At 46.5% G+C, this 24,065-nt stretch overlaps 1 protein-coding gene across 1 annotated transcript in view; it reads right to left on the bottom strand.

The window, feature by feature from the left end:
* Window positions 1-24,065, bottom strand: part of CRELD1 (cysteine rich with EGF like domains 1) — a 204,563-nt gene that overhangs the window by 142,236 nt on the left and 38,262 nt on the right. Inside the window, exon 2 of the mRNA XM_069643263.1 lies at window positions 2,598-2,769. Coding sequence (XP_069499364.1) covers window positions 2,598-2,732 — 135 coding nt within the window. The 5' untranslated portion in view covers window positions 2,733-2,769. The remainder of the gene's footprint in view (window positions 1-2,597; window positions 2,770-24,065) is intronic.

The following is a 24,065-nucleotide window of genomic DNA, read 5'->3' as shown; positions in this document are numbered from 1 at the left end:
TATTTAGAGCAGTGGAGGGCAAAAAAGAACAACCCTACTATGCCTTGTGAGTATTCAGAAAGTGAAAGTGCAGCACGGAAGAGGTAGAGGAAGTAAGTGAGAGTACAAGCTCATGGGTGAGCCACAGATGAAGTGCTCGGAATGTTGAGTGCTACACGGCCTGGAGCCATATTAGGTGTAATAGCAAACCGCCAGGGCAGAGGGTACGCCAAGGCAAGTGCTGAGGATAGACAGGAGCTGGGACGATTGGGTGTGGGCGGTCAGGGGCCCCGCGACCCCAGACACCAATCACAGCAACTGTGGGATTAGCAGAGATGGGAAAAAGGAGGTGAAGAGGAAAGTCTTGAGGAGTTTCCAGAATTTAAGAAAGTCCTGCTCAAGGAGGGGGGAAGGCTGTTCAATATGAGGGCACCAGCTGAGGAAAGCAATCAAACACCTACCCTCTGTTTAGCAAAACACTTTACACACAAAGAGTTGGTGCCAGAGGAACATAGTGGTCTAGAGTTGCTTTATGATACGCTGCGCTCCAAATTCTGGAGTTAGCAACTGAAATTCGGAATCTCGTACATTGAAGTCATAAATGGATAAGTGAATGGATGTTAAGCGTGTTCTGGAAAAGGCTGCTCCCAAGAAAAAGCACAACTTGACAAGTAGAATACAGATGTGTATTTTTCTGCTATGCAAGCCATGTGGTTGAGGAGAAAGGCCAATGATTGGGTATATGCCGACTCTAAACGCATGCAGGGAACAGAACATTCCAAAACGGAATGTTGCCTGTGATCAGGAGCGTAAACACCCTGTCCATGAAGAAGAGTCATAGTACCACATAAACAAAGATCTGTACTTTGTCAGTGGAGTAGTGTGGTCTCGGCTTGAGTAAACCGTATACGACACGCATCTATGGCAGTCAGCTGGGACAGCACGCTGTACTTGCTGCCCATTTCTGCAAAGATCCCAGCCCAAGATGTCAAAGAGAAAACCGAAATAAAAAGAGTTTGGCTGATCTGGATCAGTGGGGAAGAAACTATGGGGAAATTGATAATTTAACATAATAGTTAAAAGGAAAGTGCCTGCCATATCCCATTATATGAGAAAAAGGAACCTGGAATGTATTACAACAGAAACACAGAGATACGAGGGGGTTGAGTCAAAGGCTTCCCAAGCCAGTAGCTTGATAGGAGGTTACTGAAGCCTTGCAGGAAGAGCTAGATTATTACTAGCTCAGAACAAAAACCACCGTAGAGGAACAATACAATATAAATTTATTTAACAGGAAGACATTTTTGAGTTTTTTTGTGCCATTATGTGGCATATATGCATACGATAGATCTGCATTATAGTGGATTAGTATACAATAGTGACAGTCTATTTTCTGTGTTGTTTGCTTTCACAACACATTAACTTTGTCGACACTTGAGTATGTGTTTCTGGTTCGGTAAATAGATGAAATGAGGCAGTGGCTGATAGAATTGGAGCAGCGCTGCACAGAGGATACCGAACTGTCTTCAGGACTTGGAGGTCGATTTCAGACTGGGTGAATGAGTGGGGCGTCATCCTATAGTAAAAGAGGCTATGTTAAAAACGGTGAGTCTAGATTATGTACACTAATGGTGAGAAAAAGCAAGGCAAGGGACCTACCATATGAATGTTGATTAGCGCCATGGCTGTGGTCTGAGTTAATAGCAGCTGCTGGAAATGCGGCTGCGGGGGTCGATCTGCAGATGTCAGAGGCCCCGATCTAAGTCAAAAGGGAGTCAAAAATGACTGGTAAGAGTTAATCTATGCAAGGGCCGTGACTGTGCGAATGGTTTCATCGAGCTTGTGTACAGTGGGCGGCCAAGACTAGGTGTCTGAGGTGAAGAACACTCATGACTGATTCTCCAAAATTAAGAGAGAGTTAAGGTGAGGCAAGCGGTGGGTTAATACAAAAAACGCAATAATTGCAAGTCCGTTATTTAGTGTTGTTTTAATTATGCTAGGAGACCGATTATGTGCAGACTGTTTAATTATCAGTGTGGGGCGCGAGTAATCCAGGGTCTGGACAACAAGGGTGAATTGTAGGAGTGGAAATTAGGCGAAAACCTCAGTAATTGCGAAGGTTGGTGCACGCAAAACGAGGGGGGAGAGCTGTGCCGTGAGACTTACCAGTGTCCCAGTCGGGAAAAGAGCTGTGTCACTGTCGTCGGGTGTGCTTGACTGATTGCGCATGTCAGTAGTTAAAACGAGGCCGTAGTGCTCGCAGGCACTGCGCATGCGTCTGGGGATAGTGTACGTGGTGGGCGCGGTCGTAATCAGTGCGTGGGTTCGCGCATGCTTGTTGGTCGTGTGTGGTAGTGGACAACAATTGAAACCTGGAAATGCGTAAGCCTTTTTACTCCTTGAAACATCAATAAGGAGATATAGTTACCGGCCCATTCTTTTTTCTTACAACAGAAACATACATTAATAAGAGAATTAGATAGTAAGCTGTTCATGGGAGAGAAGTGGTGAATATTGTTTTTAGATGTATACAGCACTGCAGTCGTCCTAAAATTAAACCAATAGAAGAATAAGCAATGCCCTCAGTGTAATCAGAATTGTATGGCTTGTATACCCACCCTTTTGAAGCTGTTGGCCAGGTGTTTGCAGGTCTGACAGGGTTCCTGCATCGAAGACCCAAGACTTGGCTGGAGGGCCAGTATCCACAGGAAGCAGCAGATCATGTGCCATGTAGACCGCCTTCTGCACGCCATGTCCGTATTTGGGACAGCGCTACCCACAGACAGTGACCTATAGAAAGAAGGAAAACCAGTCACAGTGAGGATAGCAGAAGTCATCAGTCTGTTGGACAGGAATGCACATCTATAGTGATGAGAGATGAGAGATTTTGCAACACATGCCTCCCGCCGATCACCTACTTGTGAAATTTCAGCAAAATTAGAGACTAAATTGTGCCAATATCCCTCAGTCAGTCAATAAGCAAGTCACTTTTTATTTTTTAAACGGACAGGGAATAACAGCCACAAGAGCGGTTTTAAAGAAATGAGCGAAACAGTATGCCAGAGAACATTTTTCTAATTCTATTGGCCAAAACGCCATAGCTTTTACACACTATACAGAAGGGTAACTGATTAAATTATGCAATACTTAAGGATCCACCACAGACCGGGCATGCTTTCTCTCTGCACCTACAAAAACATCTGTGTATCCAGCAGGAAATTATGTTGCCGGTTGAACATATGAAAATGTTTTCTATTCCTTCTCATGGTTCGTCCCGTCCCTCCTCTGCGGTACCCACTATGGACTGGACCTTCCTAGTGCTACTTTTATTTTACACCCATCGCTCCTCAATAGCTGCTGATTTTTGATCATTGTATCCCCACTGTGACTGTTTGTTAGGCAACTCCCACTCTCCCTTTTTGGTGCCTTTCTCCTTCGGGTTGCCAGTTCTCGCTACCCTTCCATTGCCCCCTTTTCGCCAGATTCGTTTAGAAGTTCTTACCCAATTATGCAGTGATGGGTTTTTCAATACCCATAAACTCTGCATTGAAGATGTTCGATACCGACAGCCAGAGTTGTGATCTGGTGGGTATTTTATAGAGCAATACTTGTGGTAGTTAGGTATCCAACAGGGATTCAGTAATCCTAGGGACGATGGTAGATCAAAGTAATTTCATTAATGTTTATATACAAACCGCTCTCGGCGGTTGCGCTGGATGGCAGTGGCTTTGTTCTAGCACGAATGACGTGCCTTCTCAGACCTTTGTGCAGCCCCTCTCTAAGCAAAACGATGATGCTATGGGGTGAAACTACAGCCCCAGAGTGACAGAGATTGAGTGGCCATCCAATACCCCATTGTAATAATGAAGCTGGCTGAGGTGGATACACATTAAATGTACAGGCCAGTCCAAAACTCTTTTTCCAACATGAGGGCTAGCGAGTGAACGAAAATGGGCCTTCCTCAAACTGTGTCCAAATAGAAAGGCACTCAGCTGAAGGTGAGTGTGCCTCAGCACTGTAATATTGCTGACTGTGTCAAATGGATTCCAAAAGGACATGTGGTGCAGCAGATGCTGAATTAGTGTGAACTGTGAAAAGGCAAATGTTGACATTCAAAACTGAAGCAGTACATACAGTACATACATGCAGTACATACAGTACAGCAGTGCATGGGAAAAGATACATTGAAAATGCTGTCCATTGGAAAAATTAAAAAAAAAGGAGGAATTGTGCCTTATGTTTAAAAATGTAAGCCAAATGACATATTTCATGTGACACAGAGAAAGACTTACTTTCCACAAATACACTGGGCCTCATTACGAGTCCGGCGGTAGCAGTGCCGGAAAAACTGGCAGGCTGGCGCCGGACCAGTAATACCATTCCGCCTCGTGATTGCCGGAATCACCAGGTCATTACAACCCCGGTGACCTGGTAATTCCAGAGGCAGAAGTCTGTAAATCATAGGACTCCATGGGGTGGGGACCATGGAAACACCAGTTCCGTCCTATGACAGAGCCGGGGTTTCCATGTCCGCCTCCAGGTGGGTGGTGTTACTTCCTGTCATAGGAGTGACACCTCCCGCCTACAGGACTCGGAATCAGCCGGTCCGGAAACAACGGTGGCAGCGGATTTACCGCCACCATTGTTTCGGGACCGGCTGACTCATAATGAGGCCCACTGACATTAAAATGGAAAGGCCTACTTGTTGAAAATGTGAACAATAGTTTCCTATGTTAACTGTGGCCTATGGGTGAATATTACCAAAAGTGAACTTATATCTGTTCAAATATTATATTAAAGAAAGATTGTAGTTATGAACAACAGACCCAGTTAAAATACCAAATGTTCCATGTTAAAACACATCTTTTCGATTTAAAAACACTATTTTCTCAGAATTATGCATGTAACTGGCTGCTGCTGCTCCCCCCCACTGAACTGCTGTTTATCTGAACTGTGACCTCCAAACCTTTGGCCTAGGCCCATTAGGAAAACTGGCCTGGTTTTCAGTTTAAAATACAAAGAAATATAAAGAATGAGATCAGAATCGTGGAGGGTACAGATAAGCCGGCCAACAGAAAGGACCTTTAAGGGCTAACTTGACCCCAATAAATGGCATCAGAGCCTTAATTGATCTTCAAGCACTGTGTAAAAACAGACATCTACTGATATGCAGATGTTCAGGTCACATGTGAATGGGGAGAAATGGAACTCATGAGGGGCTTTGTTGGGAAGATGAAACAACAACATTCCAAGGTATTCATTGCTACAGATCAACATTGGGCACCATTTCTTGAATAAAAAGAGAATCATGCGTCCCAGTGAGCTCATCCAGGACCCATATTAAAGGGCATAAACAGCCTGTAGGTTCCCTGTGAATATTAGCCATAGGTGATCCTGACCTTCTCGTAATTCAGAGGAATTCGAAAGGTGGTGAGGCGATAGATTGTGAAATAAGTGTTTGAATTGTGAAAAGGCATATTTTTCACTATTTCGTCTCAGGAGCAAATCACAAAAAACAATAGCTCCTTCCAGGAAGGTGGTGCCAAACTAAAATTAGTGTTCCCCGATTCACCATCAAATTTAGGATTCAAAAATATATATGTTCATGCAGTTATCTGAAAAATGAAGTTAGTTGCCATTTAGTGAAATTGTGTAAAAAACCATATGCAAAAACATGTCATTTTGAAATGATGCATCTTCCTCACCCATTATCCATATAACAGACCTCTAAACTCCTTGCCCTATCAGCTGGCAGTGGGCGGATTAGTGGGAGAGGGAGAAAGATGTCCAATCCGTGGCATGGGAATATTCATAATATGCAAGTGTCATCAGCACAAAATAGGATCAGTTTTCAATGTAAAACAGACAGAAGGAAAAAGGGGAAAGAGCAGACTGACAACAACAGAGAGCTGACAAAGGGAAGGCTGACACCCAGTACAGCAGATGGACAGGAGAACCTGAGACACTTGCTGGGGACTGCTGCCTGGAAGCTGGGAGTCCTATCTGAGAGAGAGTCTTAGAATCTGGCTGGAGGGACCTTGCTGTAAATGGAGACCAGAGGTGTGAGTTGCCTACCTATTCCTGAAAAAGGGTCTACAATCTGGCTGGCTTCCTGTGCTAATAACAGAGATCTCCCATGCAAGTAGGTATACCCCAAAGCTATCAATTCTATGGGAAGCTACCTGCCTTAATCCCTTTCCATTAGTGGGTTGGGGGGGCAAAACTGTGTAGACCCGGACCATATTTGACAAAAAATATCACTTAATTCCCTTAGAGAAAAACACTATATCTGTTTTCACTGACGTGTGAGGGGAAGTTGTCTGCTTTAACCCATTCCTTTTCATTAGTGGGTGCTCTTACATTAGTGGGAAGGGGGAGGGTTAAAAGCATTATACCATTAGCTTATTTAACTAAAAATATAATTTAATTTCCATAGGGTGATAGTTTTGTCAAAATTCGAAATTGACAAAGATTATCCCAGTGCACAGTAAAGGACACTTTAATGTAATCTGGTAACCCTTCTGTTCATTTGAATGTGCTAGTGTCCCCAAAATGAAAATCCCAACACCCTGCATTACCTGTGAAAACGAATTGTCCCAAACAAATATTCCCATTCATTCCAAATTCCCCAACACCCTGCATTTCATTTGAATGTGTGTTCCCCGAACAATTTTCCCAAAGAGTTCATTTCCCAAACCTTGCCTTTCAAATAAAAGCCAGAACAAAATTCCCATTATAGTCCCAATCCCTGTATCTTGCCTTCAAACTAAGGGGTAATATATATCTGATGCCTGGGGTGGGGCTTGCTGGGAGAGAAGAACATTGTGATATCTGTTAATATGAAAAGAAATCCTATGTGTGTTTTGATTTCAAATCTTCAAATTCAACCTGTGTTTGCTGTGCTAACTTTGCTGTCTGTTAAGAAATACATGTCATTCAATTGCGGCCAGTAAATTGCATTTGTAATTATTGTGTTGTGCCACGGAGTTGGAGGCTGTCCACGTTATTGATTTACTCTTCAGTGTAGTCACATTTTAATAGATATATACAGGATACATTACTCACCGTAATCGTATTTCTGGTGCTTGCATCTGTTTGGATTCACATGTTCTGCATAGTCCAACATGTAGTGGCTGTCGCAGAGTATTAGAAGATTAGTTTTTGAAAACGGACGTCGACAGGACGTGTTAGTAATACTATCCCTAGTGTGACATGTACTGTACCCATGGAGCTTTACGCATTGAGGTCCCTCAGATTGTTGGTTTCTGACATGAAGTTGCATGAAGCATAGCGAGTACAGATGTGCTAAGGCAGAAACAGTGACAACCCAGAAAAACATCTATGCGCCTTCTACTCCAGGAGGAGAGGAAGGGAGGGTGCATGCGAATCTAAGCAGTTACAAGCACCATAAATAAGATTACAGTGAGTAATGTATCACTTCTGGAGCTTGTGGATCTGCTTAGATCACATGCTCTGCATAGATTAGCGAGCAGCATCTGGAGAAGGTCAGAAGTTAGAAGGTACAGCGGCAAAGTGATGTTTTAGAACCGCTTGTGCCACCTGTGAATCTGCTTTAGAGAGTGAGTGTCAATGCAATAATGCTGTGTGAAAGTATGAATGGAGCTCCATGTAGCAGCTTTGCAAATGGCGCCCAGAGGGCCATTGGCAATGAAGGCTAAGGTAGCTCCTATACCTCTGGTACAGTGGGCCCTGTCAGTGAAAGGTTAAACTGTTTTGGATAGGGAATAGCAGAGCTGTATGCACTTGACTATCCATTTGGAGATGACGTTTTTTGATGTGATTGCTCTCTCTCCCAGGTGCTATGGAAATAAAGAGTTGGTCTGTTATCCTTAGAAGTTTAGTTTTGTTCACATAGTACAAGACTGTCCTCCGTACATCCAGTGTATTGAGGATTCTTTCAGCTGAGTTGGATGGATTCTGAAACAAGGTAGGAAGTTCTATGGATTAACATGGAACTTTGAAATTAACTTGGGTGAAAACCTAAGTTGAGTTCCGAGGACAACCTTGTCCTTGCGGAATATGAAGAAAGGGTCTTGTACTGACGAAGCCTGGAGCTCACTGACTCGACTCATAGGAGGTGATAGCTACTAAGAATGCAGTTTTGTAAGTAAGATGTTTTAGGCTGGGCTTGTACGTAGGCTCCAAGGTTGGACCCATGAGCTTGGAGAACACAACATTAAGATCCCAACCCGGTGAAGGGTTGGTAATTGGGGGGGGGGGTATTGCCCCTTTACTCCTTCCATGAATGCCTTAATGACAGGAACGTTCCACCAAGACACCTTGTTTTGTGAAATGGTGTAAGCTGACAGGGCTGCCAGATGTATTTTGATGGAGTTGAATACTAGGCCGGAGTCCAGTAGGTAAAACATGTGATGTAGAACGTTGGCTGGAGAACATTCTAACCGACTTAGTGATTGTGATGTGCCCCATTTCACAAATCTCTTCCACATATTGAAATAGCAGTGTCTGGTGTTGGGTTTTCGTGCCTCTTTTAGGATATTCATAAACCTTTGTGGAAGATTCAAGTGGCCAAATGCTATGACTTCAGGAGCCAGGCTGCCAAGTTCATAGATTGAGATGGAGGGACGCTCCCTTGTGTTGTTTTAACATGTTGTACTGGCACGGGAGGGTGCATGATTGGGTCGCACATCGCCAGTTTCAGCAGATGTGGAAACCAGGGTTGTCTCGCCCACATAGGAGTAACCAGGATCGGAGTCACTTGTTCCTGCTGCATCTTGTGCACTATTTTGCTGAGGAGTGGTGTAGGGGGAACAGTGTATGCAAATTTCCCTTACCAGTTTATCCACAGGACGTTCCACTTGGACCCCTCTTGGGGAAACCTGGACACGAAGTCTGGGATTGTGCATTTAGGCTTGTGGCAAACAAGTCTAATGGGGCGTGCACCCATTGTGAGAATATTCACTCTAGGATATGTTTGTCGAGTTGCCACTTGTGTTCTTCTTGTAGAGAGGATCTACTTAGAGTGTCTGCCAGAGAATTGAGTTCCTCTGGAACATTTTGAGTGGTTAGGAACATGTTCCGCTTGAGTGCCCACTGCCATATTTTTCGGGATAGCTTGGACAGACTTTGAAAATATGTGCCTCCTTGCTTGTTTATGTAGAACATGGCAGTTGTGCTCTCTGTAAAAACTTGCACTGTTTGACCTGTAAGATGTTGCTGAAAGGCTTGAAGAGCCTTGAGAACTGCCAAAAGTTCCAGGAAGTTGATGTGTCTCTGGGCTGTAGCACGTGTCCACTGGACGTGGGCTGTGTGGTGAAGGAAGTGAGCCCCTCAATCCGGCGAGTGAGGTGTCTGTAGTTAGGATCGCTTGTGCTGGTGAAACACAGAAGCTTTTCCTTTTTAGCAGGTGTCCCTGGACCACCAGTGAAGAGCCTGAACCAGGGTTAGCGAAACAACCACTAGATTGACCCATTGAATATTGATGAATATCAAGCCAATGGAAGGGAACTGATGATACTGTGTCACCAAAGAGACTGAGACACTTCGAATATTGTATTGTAATTGTCATTTGTATAGCACCTTTCTCTACTGGTATTAACTCAATGTGATGTAGCTTGAACGGCCTCGGGGGACCGAATTACAGGTATGGGAATGGGAGTATGTGTGTATATGTGTATCTGTATGTGTGCGGCTAGACTGAATTTCTATCATGGTGGAATAGCTGCATTCTTATGGCAGAGGTGCTGTGCGATGTGTCTTAAGTAGTGTATGATTGCAGGTGGGTTGGTGGGTGGGTGGCAGTGCTTTCGGCTGGTTTCCATAAGCATGGAGTGGGATATTTACCCACATGTCCTGGCTGGTTTCTTGGTTGTGTAAATGCAGCTGAATTTAGAAGGGGATGAATTCAAAGCACGGCTACATTTTACACACTGGCTATATATAAAATGCACCTAATGTAATACATTGGTTACACTCTAAAATTAGGCTAGATTCAAAACATTGGTTACATGTCAGAATGCGACAGAATTGATCAATAGCAAGCCAGTGTAAAGGTAGTGATAATACTGTGCCACTGTAGAGAGCAAAACACTAAGGGCCTCATTGCCGGTAAAATACTGGCACTACCTTGGTGGAAATGGGAAATTACCGCCCTATTCCAAGGTTGGCGGGGCGGTAATTCCCCTTTTCACCATTGCACTTCCCCATTCTTGCCCCATAGGGCATAATGGGAATGGGGAAGGTGCTAATTACGGTACCGCAAATTTGCGGTGCCGTAATCAGCACCAAGATCCCTTAGCGGGTTGGTTTTTAACGCCTGCTAAAAGCAGGCGTTAAAAACCAACCCGCTAAGAGAGCTCGTAGTAAGGCAGTAAGGGTTAACGGTCACCGGTACCATTACCGGTGACTGTTAACCCTTACCGCCTACCGTGTAATGAGGACCTAAGAATACTGATGAGTTGCAAGCCATTCTAAGTGAACTGATGATACTGTGCCATGGACGAGACCAAGACACCAAGAATACTGATGAATTGCAAGCCATTCTAAGTGAACTGATGGTACTGTGCCACCAAAGAGACCAAGACACTGAGACCATTGACAAATAGCAAGCCAGTGTAAAGGAAAGGATAATGCTGTGCCACTGAAGAGACCAAAACACTAAGAATACTGATGAATTGCAAGACATTCTAAGTGAACTGATGATACTGTGCCACCGAAGAGACCAAGACACTGAGACCATTGCTAGATGAACTGATGATACTGTGCCACCGAAGACACCAAAACACCGAGACCATTGCTAAATGAACTGATGATACTGTGCCACCGAAGAGACCAAGACACTGAGACCATTGCTAGATAAACTGATGATACTGTGCCACCGAAGAGACCAAGACACTGAGACCATTGCTAGATAAACTGATGATACTGTGCCACCGAAGAGACCAAGACACTGAGACCATTGCTAGATAAACTGATGATACTGTGCCACCGAAGAGACCAAGACACTGAGACCATTGCTAGATGAACTGATGATACTGTGCCACCGAAGAGACCAAGACACTGAGACCATTGCTAGATGACCTGATGATACTGTGCCACCGAAGAGACCAAGACACTGAGACCATTGCTAGATGACCTGATGATACTGTGCCACCGAAGAGACCAAGACACTGAGACCATTGCTAAATGAACTGATGATACTGTGCCACCGAAGAGACCAAGACACTGAGACCATTGCTAGATAAACTGATGATACTGTGCCACCGAAGAGACCAAGACACTGAGACCATTGCTAGATAAACTGATGATACTGTGCCACCGAAGAGACCAAGACACTGAGACCATTGCTAGATGAACTGATGATACTGTGCCACCGAAGAGACCAAGACACTGAGACCATTGCTAGATGAACTGATGATACTGTGCCACCGAAGAGACCAAGACACTGAGACCATTGCTAGATGACCTGATGATACTGTGCCACCGAAGAGACCAAGACACTGAGACCATTGCTAGATGACCTGATGATACTGTGCCACCGAAGAGACCAAGACACTGAGACCATTGCTAGATGACCTGATGATACTGTGCCACCGAAGAGACCAAGACACTGAGACCATTGCTAGATGAACTGATGATACTGTGCCACCGAAGAGACCAAGACACTGAGACCATTGCTACATGAACTGATGATACTGTGCCACCGAAGAGACCAAGACACTGAGACCATTGCTAGATGACCTGATGATACTGTGCCACCGAAGAGACCAAGACACTGAGACCATTGCTACATTAACTGATGATACTGTGCCACCGATGAGACCAAGACACTGAGACCATTGCTAGATGAACTGATGATACTGTGCCACCGATGAGACCAAGACACTGAGACCATTGCTAGATGAACTGATGATACTGTGCCACAGATGAGACCAAGACACTGAGACCATTGCTACATGAACTGATTATACTGTGCCACCGAAGAGACCAAGACACTGAGACCATTGCTACATGAACTGATGATACTGTGCCACTGATGAGACCAAGATCCTGAGACCATTGCTACATGAACTGATGATACTGTGCCACCGAAGAGACCAAGACACTGAGACCATTGCTAGATGAACTGATGATACTGTGCCACCGATGAGACCAAGACACTGAGACCATTGCTAGATGAACTGATGATACTGTGCCACCGAAGAGACCAAGACACTGAGACCATTGCTAGATGAACTGATGATACTGTGCCACCGAAGAGACCAAGACACTGAGACCATTGCTACATGAACTGATGATACTGTGCCACCGAAGAGACCAAGACACTGAGACCATTGCTAGATAAACTGATGATACTGTGCCACCGAAGAGACCAAGACACTGAGACCATTGCTAGATAAACTGATGATACTGTGCCACCGAAGAGACCAAGACACTGAGACCATTGCTAGATAAACTGATGATACTGTGCCACCGAAGAGACCAAGACACTGAGACCATTGCTAGATGACCTGATGATACTGTGCCACCGAAGAGACCAAGACACTGAGACCATTGCTACATTAACTGATGATACTGTGCCACCGATGAGACCAAGACACTGAGACCATTGCTAGATGAACTGATGATACTGTGCCACCGAAGAGACCAAGACACTGAGACCATTGCTACATGAACTGATGATACTGTGCCACCGATGAGACCAAGATCCTGAGACCATTGCTACATGAACTGATGATACTGTGCCACCGAAGAGACCAAGACACTGAGACCATTGCTAGATGAACTGATGATACTGTGCCACCGATGAGACCAAGACACTGAGACCATTGCTACATTAACTGATGATACTGTGCCACCGAAGAGACCAAGACACTGAGACCATTGCTAGATGAACTGATGATACTGTGCCACCGAAGAGACCAAGACACTGAGACCATTGCTAGATGAACTGATGATACTGTGCCACCGAAGAGACCAAGACACTGAGACCATTGCTAGATGACCTGATGATACTGTGCCACCGATGAGACCAAGACACTGAGACCATTGCTAGATGACCTGATGATACTGTGCCACCGAAGAGACCAAGACACTGAGACCATTGCTAGATGAACTGATGATACTGTGCCACCGAAGAGACCAAGACACTGAGACCATTGCTACATGAACTGATGATACTGTGCCACCGAAGAGACCAAGACACTGAGACCATTGCTAGATGAACTGATGATACTGTGCCACCGATGAGACCAAGACACTGAGACCATTGCTACATTAACTGATGATACTGTGCCACCGAAGAGACCAAGACACTGAGACCATTGCTAGATGAACTGATGATACTGTGCCACCGAAGAGACCAAGACACTGAGACCATTGCTAGATGAACTGATGATACTGTGCCACCGAAGAGACCAAGACACTGAGACCATTGCTACATTAACTGATGATACTGTGCCACCGATGAGACCAAGACACTGAGACCATTGCTAGATGAACTGATGATACTGTGCCACTGATGAGACCAAGATCCTGAGAATAATGGATCAACAATGCTGTAATCTTCTCAGTACCTCAGTAGTTTTGTCACTGATCCTCTGTTGATGCGGAGCTCCTGGCAACACTAAGCCATTGATTATATTGAGTTATAATTGTAACTAAGGTCATGGTAATGAGCCTCATATGGGCATTTTTCTGAAGGGCAGTGGATCTCGTTGAAAATGTTGTTTTCTTTTTTCTTTTATTTTTTTAACTGAATGCACGTTGTATGAAAATGAAAGCAAGGGACAATAAAGTAAAAAAAAAAAGAAAATGAAGAAGAAAGGACCTTGCAGCGCCAGCTCCGACACACGTTAGTGGGAGGGAGCGGACGTCGCAGGGATAGGGAGGAGTCGGCAGCACATAGACGTGTTCTGCCAAAAAAAAAAATAAGAATGGGGATGGGGTTGTGAGAGAATGTGATCTATATGATCACTGCACAACGCCATTTTCGAATTTCAACATTTTCAGATATGGAATGTCGCACCGCTCAGTAATCACGCAGATCTGTGTGGATTGTTCTAATGAAACACTGATGAAAAATAGGTTTGGGATGTGGAAAAGCAGGTTCTCCAATTTTATCAGTTAGTGGGGAAATGAGGCGTTTTATGACTGCTGTCAAGCAAGCTTAACTGGTTTGGTGCGGCACGTGCTTCAGAGATCTCGGAGTAACCTTCAGTTTGAGACTGGTATCCCCCGCAGGGTAGGCTCAATGTAATTAACCAGACTAAGCTGGGTTTCACACGATATTTCAGTTTGTTGTGCAGGCTACTGGCGGCAGGTTTTCAGAGCCACCAACTGTGTAGGGTTGTGGGAAGCCAACCACAAAGGAACTGCAAAGGCTTCCCAACAGTCTGAACAAACTCTCTCTTTGTAAAGAGGCTAAGCAGTAAGGCTTATAAATAGTCCAGGGTTTCATGTAAAGTGCAGTTAATATACACAGGAGAAGGTCATGTGATAGATTGCCTACACGGGAGGATAGCTCAGGTGCAACTCGCTCGCCTTGGAAGCAAGACCGGGTACCCGCTTAGAAATCTATGGGTATTAAGCATTTTCAAATAACCAATTACAATTGCACATGCATGTATAAAATACCCCAGGTGTTTTCACTGAATGCATGTGTGTTGTTATATAAAGTTAAGTAAAACCAAAATATGCAATCAAAGGTGGGTGTCCAAAATGCGACAAACACGCCACACTATAGAATTCACATATTTTCAATAACACTACTACACTGGCCTACAGACGAGGGGAAAAGATACTGGCACAAATAATAGGCCTTAAGATGCAATAAGGTAGTACCAGTCCACAGGAGCCAGGCAGACCAATGTCTCGGAAGATCGCTCAGGGGCAACGTGCTCGCCCTGGAAGTAAGACGTCACGGGGCATCACAGGTTCGATCCCCGGGCCTGCGCTTAGAAACCTCTGGGTATTAAGTGTGTTATAAATAACCAATCTTATCATATTATGCCAATACCTTAGCTAAAAAGAAGGGCTCCACAAAGTTCAAAAGAGTAACCTAGTGTGGGCTCTTAGGGGGAAGCTTCTTAAGTTGTTTAAAGTCCCTCCATGGGAAATAATGAGGCTCAAGACATCAGGCGAGCGAGCCTGACTAGACAACGAAATGCTGGCTTAACATTTCGCAAGCACGTATTAACAGTTCCTAAAATCTTCAGTTCAATAGGATTTAAAAGACTTTTTCGAAAGTCTGCATTTTGGTCGTGCACTTTAGGTTGGCCCATTTATTTTGCTGGGCCTGACCCTATAACCCCCTCACCCCTCTACAATACCCATATATATGTAATTGGGCGAGATGACAACAAAATGCACCAAACTTGCAAAAAGAGTATTTTGAAACAACGGAATGACACAGAAAGCAGGGAGAGAAGCAAATGTGCAGGTTCCCGCCCCGACTACTGCCTCTGCACGGCCCACCAGAGGACACGGGGAGCAGATACAAATGCATTCATATCAGCCAGGCTCCCTGGGGCCAAATCATGTCTCCATGCTGGAAGGTGCCACGCATGAAGACATAAAGTGCTTCGTTACATGCAGGAATGAAGTGAATATTCTTGTGAGCTCGGCACTCCCAATGGACGTGCTGCGCCCGGTAGGCAATCGTTGACAGTCTATGAATAAATGACATATAACCTCTCCGTCGAACCATAGTTTTTACTTCAATGAGAAAGACTGTCATGATGAAGATGCAGACTCAGAGTAATGAAGATTACTGATAAGCAATCAGATCATTACCCGTTCGTCCAGCTTTCCTCATCATAGTGCTTCTTTTTTGAGTAACGACTATGACGAGGAAGATCCTGACTGAGTAATGAAGATTACCGGTAAGCAATCAGGCCATACCCCTTCCTCCAGCTTCCTCATCACAGTGCTTTTTATTTAAATAAGAACTGTGACGAGGAAGATCCTGACTCAGAGTAATGAAGACTACCAGTAAGCAATCGGGCCATTACCCGTTCGCCCAGCTGACACATTATGGTGCTTCTCATTTAAATAACGATGACGAGGAAGATACCAACTCGGAGCAATATTACCGGTAAGCAATTGGGCCATTACCCTTTCTTCCAGTTTCCTCATCACGGTGATTCTCATTTCAATGAGGACTGTGAAGAGGAAGACACCGACTCGGAGTAATGAAGATTACCAGTAATCAATCGGCCATTATGCAACATCCAACACTGTGTGTCATGGAAAACTCTAGCATGACGCCCACAGGACACTCGCACAGTTTTACAGTGCCCAGAGAAGAAGGGGAATGGGGGGGGGGGGGGAGCACCGAGGTTGCCTGGAAGGCTGGAGGCAGCAGGTTAATGATGAAACTGCCCACAGAGCCATACACGGCTTATGATAAACTGGGCTTCACTGGCTACAGATATGTGGTCTAACCATTCATTGGTGGTTCAAGACGGGGCAGTTGGCATGATCTGGTGGTGCATGGGGCCGGAATGCGTTTCTTAGACTGGGGTGTGCAGTACGTGCCCACCGCTGGGGGTGGTGGGATAAGAGCATGGAGTAGGCTGCCATCCCATGAAAGCAGGGCTTTGAGTTTGGTGCGGTTGATGCCCAGTAGCTCCAGGTGTGTAATGAACAATTTAAATATTTGTTCGCAGTCTAGGAATAAAATATATGAATGGGTCACAAATGCTGCAAACTGGTTGACAGTTAATTGGTTGAACTACAACATTCGACTGGTTTAAAGAGTTAACATTTAAAGGACTGCGCCAGAAGGAACTGATGGTCAAAGCCAGCAAATAGGAACTGCTGAAATGGGCCTGCAGGGCCTTTCCTGTCATCACGTTCTGTGGAGTTCTGACCACTCTGTGGCACTGGGGCGAAGGGACGCCCTGCAGAGAGGGCATCGCCATAGCCACTCCACTGGGGTCCGATAGACAGGAGCAATCAGAGATACAGGTGCAGTCAGTGTGTGTGGTCATAACCCCGGCATCTGTCCATTTTGGACCCAACACACAGCAATAGCTCATTCCCTCCCTCCACCCCCCAGAAATGTGTAGAATGAGTCTTGCTTTTTTTTTGGCATAAAAGGCAGCAGATTTATTTTCCACAATATCATAAATCCACACTGCACACATTAGTGGAAACCACTCAGAAGATGCGGCGACTGCTCCGTGTCCAAATAACCTGCTTCCCCAAGAGTCGAGAATAGGCCCAACTCTCCCAACCTTTGCGTCCAAGCCTCTCCTGCCCCTGCAGGCGCTCCTGGGCGGGGAGAGTGCCGTTTCCTTTGGGGGGGAAACTGAGCCCTTGTTGTTCCCCCCCCAGACGCCCCTCCCGCATAGGTTCCCCAGGGGCGCTGGGTTTGCATCTCCTTATGGACTGATGTGAGCGCCCTCGGCTGGTGCTCACCCACAGAACGTTTCTGCCACGATGCTAGCGCGTGCGTCTTCTTAATCCCCCTGTGTGTGCGTGACACGCGTGCGTCTTCTCAATCCCCCTGTGTGTGACACGCGTGCGTCTTCCAAATCCCCCTGTGTGTGACGGCAGGATTACATGGCTAGGATTTGCAGGCCCCAGTCCTATATGTCTAATGGTCTCTGGCTTTTTTTCTTCGAAGCGCGGCTGGATTCTGAAAGGTGGTTTACATTAAAAAGAAAGCATTTGGGCGTTTTATAGAAGGCCCAAACGTCTGGCACAGTGTGTGGTCCCGTGGCAGGAGGCACGTGACCCTGCAGCTCTGGCTGGACTGCAGGAGGCACGTGACCCTGCAGCTCTGGCTGGACTGCGCATTCTGGGGAAGTATATGGTTCATAGGAAGGACAGGATGCCGATCCATGACCGCCCCGGTGCCCTGGCAGAACTAGAGTCTGCAGTACCTCTCTTCTGCCAGCCCAGATCAGAATGCGAGGCAGGAGGGCTCAACACACTACTTTAGGAGTCAAGAAAATTGGAGAGCAAACAAGTAGTCGCTTTTCTTGTCTGTGGGATTTTTAATCTAGTCGAATATGCCTGATGCTAACTTTACCCAAAGTACCATCCACAGAGCTTGTGCTCTCTCTGCCCCACTCTCAATCTCTCTCATTACACTCTAGCTCCCCCCTCTCTTTCCATCTGGGGGCGGGTCAAGGGGGCGGGGGCCACGCCAAATGTTGCTCACAGCTCCACGAACAGAGAAAGAAAGCAATCTTTTAGGAAGTGGGACTTTGTTTTTGCAACAAAACAAAAAAAAACTATTTCATTGAAAACTGTCACTTTTCAAATTTGGACAATGTATTTTTCACTCATTCCAGTCGGTTCTATGTAGTTTCACCTAACAATTGCGTTCGTGGTAATTTAGTGTGACAAAATAGTGTTTTTTCTTTCCCCATTTAGTGATGGAGTGTCCTCCGGTACGCAGAGTCCACTCTGACCCCACCGCCCCATATATATTTATAGTACCAGAAAGAAGTCCGACTAAATGACCATGGACTGCAGTGTTTAGGTGGAGACATGGGCCATCGTGAAGGCTGCACTTTCTCTTACTGGGCTTAGAGACAGTACATTATCAAGGCCTGGAGTAACCAGATCAATTATACATATGCTAGAAGGTGGTCAGGCTTGCAGTCAGAAAACCAACACTGATCTGCAAATCCTCATTCTGACATACCTGTATAGGTAAAAAGAGGGGGGCCGGACTTGGTAAAAGGGGTATTTGCAGGTGTAATGCCCACCTATTAAGACAACAGGAGAAAAGGTCATGAAAAAAGCAAAGTACGATTTTGCTCATTTTTCAGGGAGTCGTGAAAGTGTAGAATTCAGCGTCAGGCACCATTCCGAGATGGATAGCCTGCTACACGCGTATAGTGCTCTTTAGAAAACAACCCTATGAAGAATGGGAAGGAGCGAACAGCACCAGCCAGGCACCCATTTGCTTTGCATACAACCCAGCAGGATTTTGGGGAAAAAGAGAATGGCCACACACCTTTAAATCCGACAAATATGGTTCCATGTCTTAAAAATTGCAGCAACAATGGCCGTGAATACAAAATATTGAGCAAAAATGTCCTGGTTTTGCCGCCACGATCAGGTAAAGGATGCGGGGGACACTCCCGCAACCCCCAGACCCATTATACCATTTAAGGTGACCGTGGGACACTCCTGCAATCCCTGCTCCCCTTAAATGCTATAATGGGGTACACCTTTACTGGGTCAAACGACAGCATTTTTGCTGCGATTATTTTTACCTGCAACATTTTTGCCACAATTCTATTATCGGATACCACAAATAGGTCTCTGATAAAAGGGTTGTATGCTCGAATGACCACGTGCTCTTTCCATCTTTCGCAATGCTCACTGGAACATTAAAATGTTAGAAACAGTGAAGCAGGTTATACGATTCAGAAGCCGCAAGACTTACATAACCCCATTCAGATGTCCCTTACGGTAAGGATGGCTGTTCACATGCTCAGTTTGTAACACACAGGCATCCCAATCGATATATATGATGTTTTACTCCATACTTATTTAGTACACATATTCCTCTAAATTAACAGATGCATAATGGTCTTTAACCCTCTCCTAACATGATGAAAATGTTCCCAGAGCTTCTCTTGGTGGGTGCGTTATGGATGGCACTGGTCTAACCACATCAACGCAGCAGTGCAGAAGGCCAGACACCAGGGTACTGTTATCCTCCCTATCAAGCCTGATTTAGAGAGTAAAATTGACAGATGTTCTGGGCCCTGGTGCGATTCTTTAAATCTTTTGTACATACTTATACTTGTAATCTTTAATGTCCTGTTTTATTGAGACCAATATTTAGCCTGCGACTGTACGTATCCACCAACAACTGCCTATCAATTGCGCGAGCCATCATAGGCTCAAGGCTGGACTATTATATATGTACTCTATATACAGGAACCTCAGCAAAAAACCTGGACAAATTACAAACCAATCAGAATAACGCCCTCCGCACAGCACTGGGCATCTCCAAAAGGGAACATATTTCTGCAGCCAGACAAGCGCACTGGCTTGTGCCAATGTATTCTGCGGTGCACATTGTGGTTGTTGCGCGGGCGGTGTGCGCGATCAGTGCAGGTTCACAGAAGGTGACCGAACCGGGGAGCGAAAATGAAAACCAATGTGTCCTAGTCAATCTCTGAGCAAATTTAGATACTGGACTCGTATCGTGTTTATGCGATATGGTGAGCAAACACCCAATTATGTCCTTACAAACCTTTCCACTGTTCCATCTGCTTCATTAAACAAGTGTTTCTCAGACCAGCATCCGCGGTGTACACAAAGTTGAATATTAATAATTAATACGGTTAAGAAATAAAAAAATTAAAAAGGCATGGATTTCACTTGCGGTTTATGATTTCCCAGATATGGGCGGACTCTGGGTCAATCTTTTCAGATCAGCTGCAGACAGGGGGAGATCCTGTTAAGTGTGCAGCCTGGACATTAAAACTGGACAGGTGCCAAGAGGTTTCTGGGGGTGGGGGGTTGGTCAGATCAGGGCTAATCATTAGTTACTTGCTGCTTCTTTGGGGTCTCGAGAACTTCCAATGTGATACATGCAACAGGGAATTCAACAAAGAATAAACCTTTTTTAGTTTGCTGGTCACCAACAATATGGTGACTGGTTGGAATTCCCATAATGCCTGCTGGAAAGCCTGAACTCCGTCCCACTGATTGAGAACCATAAGCGCAGCCGCGTGCCACTGCGCGGCGCGGTTGACATTTCCAAGGCTATGGTGAGCTCCGACTGTCCCTTACTGACGTGAACCCAGAGGTTCATAGGCTGCACACCCCTAGAAGGGTCTCTACACCTTCTCAACAGGCCCCATTCAAAGGATGGCCATTGAGGGCACAGAAAGGGACGGTGTTTTGGGGATGTCCCCCGACAGTACGAACCGGGGTGGTGCTGTGAACAGAGCTCAACTTCGAGAACTAAGGACACCATTGACAAAAGCACACAGCCAAGTGTTAAGGGAAGAGGGGGGAGGGGAGGGATTGCACAGAAGGTTTGCAAGGAGAGACGTGGTTCTGAGTTCCACACAGGGTTAGGCTTCCAGTACACAAGGGTGAATAGAATATTACAGCTAAAGCAGATGTTCCCTTTCCTTTAAAATGGACTCTGGTTCAGAAAAATGTAGACTACAGGCTGGCACTCCATTATATGGTAGAGCGAACTCTGATATTGAAACATAAATAAATAAATAAATAAATAATAGAAAAATCGGTAAGCTTCACAGTTTGCACTTGCTTTCTGCAGTTTGGGAAGTCAGTGGTCCAGGGGTGGAGCCACCCTGAATAGTTTTTTGGGGTGGGGGTTGAGTGTGGTTGGAGGTAGGTCATGAGTGATCACCCATTGCCCTTCAAGTGCATTGGGTGATCACCATCAGTGATACCTTTGCTGTGTGCCCTCGGTACCCATAAGTAGAGGAAAGAAAGGAAGGCGAAGGGGTTGCATGTTGGCGCGCTTCTTTTGCTGTGAATGATCCTGGGCACATTTTTAGAGGTGATGTGAGGCGGTCATCAGTGCCACCCATAGCAAGCAAACATGTATCAGGGTCTCACCAGGAGCAGGATGTGTGGTCTGGAGGCTGCTGCAGCAGATGCATGAACCCACTGGGCATCTACGTTCCCAAAGAGATGCCAACCATTGGCGGTGTGAGCTCTCAAGCCTCTGGCGTGATCATGGGGCCGGAGGTAGATTGAGAAGGGAAAGCCCCTGTAGCCTTACGATGGTTTAAAGACCCTCTGCACTCGCATGCACTTCCTCTGGCTTCGCTCCCCTGGCCCCTGTAGCCTTACGATGGTTTCAAGACCCTATGCACTCGCATGCACTTCCTCTGGCTTCGCTCCCCTGGCCCCTGTAGCCTTACGATGGTTTCAAGACCCTCTGCACTCGCATGCACTTGCTCTGGCTTCGCTCCCCTGCCCCTGTAGCCTTACGATGGTTTAAAGACCCTCTGCACTCGCATGCACTTTCTCTGGCTTCGCTCCCCTGCCCCAGCCCCTGTAGCCTTACGATGGTTTAAATACCCTCTGCACTCGCATGCACTTGCTCTGGCTTCGCTCCCCTGCCCCTGTAGCCTTACAATGGTTTCAAGACCCTCTGCACTCGCATGCACTTTCTCTGGCTTCGCTCCCCTGCCCCTATAGCCTTACGATGGTTTAAAGACCCTCTGCACTCGCATGCACTTTCTCTGGCTTCGCTCCCCTGCCCTTGCCCCTGTAGCCTTACGATGGTTTAAAGACACTCTGCACTCGCATGCACTTGCTCTGGCTTCGCTCCCCTGCCCCTGTAGCCTTACGATGGTTTCAAGACCCTCTGCACTCGCATGCACTTGCTCTGGCTTCGCTCCCCTGCCCCTGTAGCCTTACAATGGTTTCAAGACCCTCTGCACTCGCTAGCCTTACGATGGTTTAAAGACCCTCTGCACTCGCATGCACTTGCTCTGGCTTCGCTCCCCTGCCCCAGTAGCCTTACGATGGTTTAAAGACCCTCTGCACTCGCATGCACTTTCTCTGGCTTCGCTCCCCTGCCCCTGTAGCCTTACGATGGTTTAAATACCCTCTGCACTCGCATGCACTTGCTCTGGCTTCGCTCCCCTGCCCCTGTAGCCTTACGATGGTTTCAAGACCCTCTGCACTCGCATGCACTTTCTCTGGCTTCGCTCCCCTGCCCCTGCCCCTGTAGCCTTACGATGGTTTAAAGACCCTCTGCACTCTCATGCACTTTCTCTGGATTCGCTCCCCTGCCCTTGCCCCTGTAGCCTTACGATGGTTTAAAGACACTCTGCACTCGCATGCACTTGCTCTGGCTTCGCTCCCCTGCCCCTGTAGCCTTACGATGGTTTCAAGACCCTCTGCACTCGCATGCACTTGCTCTGGCTTCGCTCCCCTGCCGCTGTAGCCTTACGATGGTTTCAAGACCCTCTGCACTCGCATGCACTTGCTCTGGCTCCGCTCCCCTGCCCCTGTAGCCTTACGATGGTTTCAAGACCCTCTGCACTCGCATGCACTTTCTCTGGCTTCGCTCCCCTGCCCCTGCCCCTGTAGCCTTACGATGGTTTCAAGACCCTCTGCACTCGCATGCACTTGCTCTGGCTTCGCTCCCCTGCCCCTGTAGCCTTACGATGGTTTCAAGACCCTCTGCACTCGCATACACTTGCTCTGGCTTCGCTCCCCTGCCCCTGTAGCCTTACGATGGTTTCAAGACCCTCTTCACTCGCATGCACTTGCTCTGGCTTCACTCCCCTGCCCCTGTAGCCTTACGATGGTTTCAAGACCCTCTGCACTCGCATGCACTTGCTCTGGCTTCACTCCCCTGCCCCTGTAGCCTTACGATGGTTTCAAGACCCTCTGCACTCGCATGCACTTTCTCTGGCTTCGCTCCCCTGCCCCTGTAGCCTTACGATGGTTTCAAGACCCTCTGCACTCGCATGCACTTGCTCTGGCTTCGCTCCCCTGCCCCTGCCCCTGTAGCCTTACGATGGTTTCAAGACCCTCTGCACTCGCATGCACTTGCTCTGGCACCCCTTTCCCAGCAACGCTCAGGGCTGGTGGTCACTGCATGGTGCAGCCATCTGCCTGCGGCCCAAAACAGTAGCTGGCTTTGCCCCATCCCAGGTCTTCAGTGCCCGTTTAGGAGTGGGTGAAGAACATGGCAATAATTGCCAGACCGCCCGCTCCCCCATTGTTAACTCCTTGTACCCCCGCTTTCCTCGGTATCAGGTAATATTATCCCCACCAAAAATATCTCTAACGGCCAGAGGCGATATTTTTGCAGGGTTTTGGGAGTCGGGATTGCAGGGTGTCCCCCGCTTCTTTAGAAATAATGCAGAGGTTGCAGGGGTGTCCCCCGCAGATTCCATGCCTTAATATTGGCGCAAGAATATGGCAATATTTTTGCGGGGATATTAACACATGGAACCCTTTCCTCACTGTGTACTTCCCCTATGACTTGTAAACGACAGGGGTACAGGTTTCAAGTTGCAAGATACTAGCCAGCCATTAAAAGTCATGTGCCACCTCAATTTAGCACATTGCACATAGTGCATCATTTCTTACTCGCCAAGAGACAATAACAGCTGCGCCCTGGC

The sequence above is a fragment of the Ambystoma mexicanum genome, chromosome 2p (genome assembly GCF_040938575.1).
Source record: "Ambystoma mexicanum isolate Mex_15411 chromosome 2p, UKY_AmexF1_1, whole genome shotgun sequence".
Classification (NCBI taxonomy): Eukaryota; Metazoa; Chordata; class Amphibia; order Caudata; family Ambystomatidae; genus Ambystoma; species Ambystoma mexicanum.
This window is presented reverse-complemented; position numbering and strand designations above follow the sequence as displayed.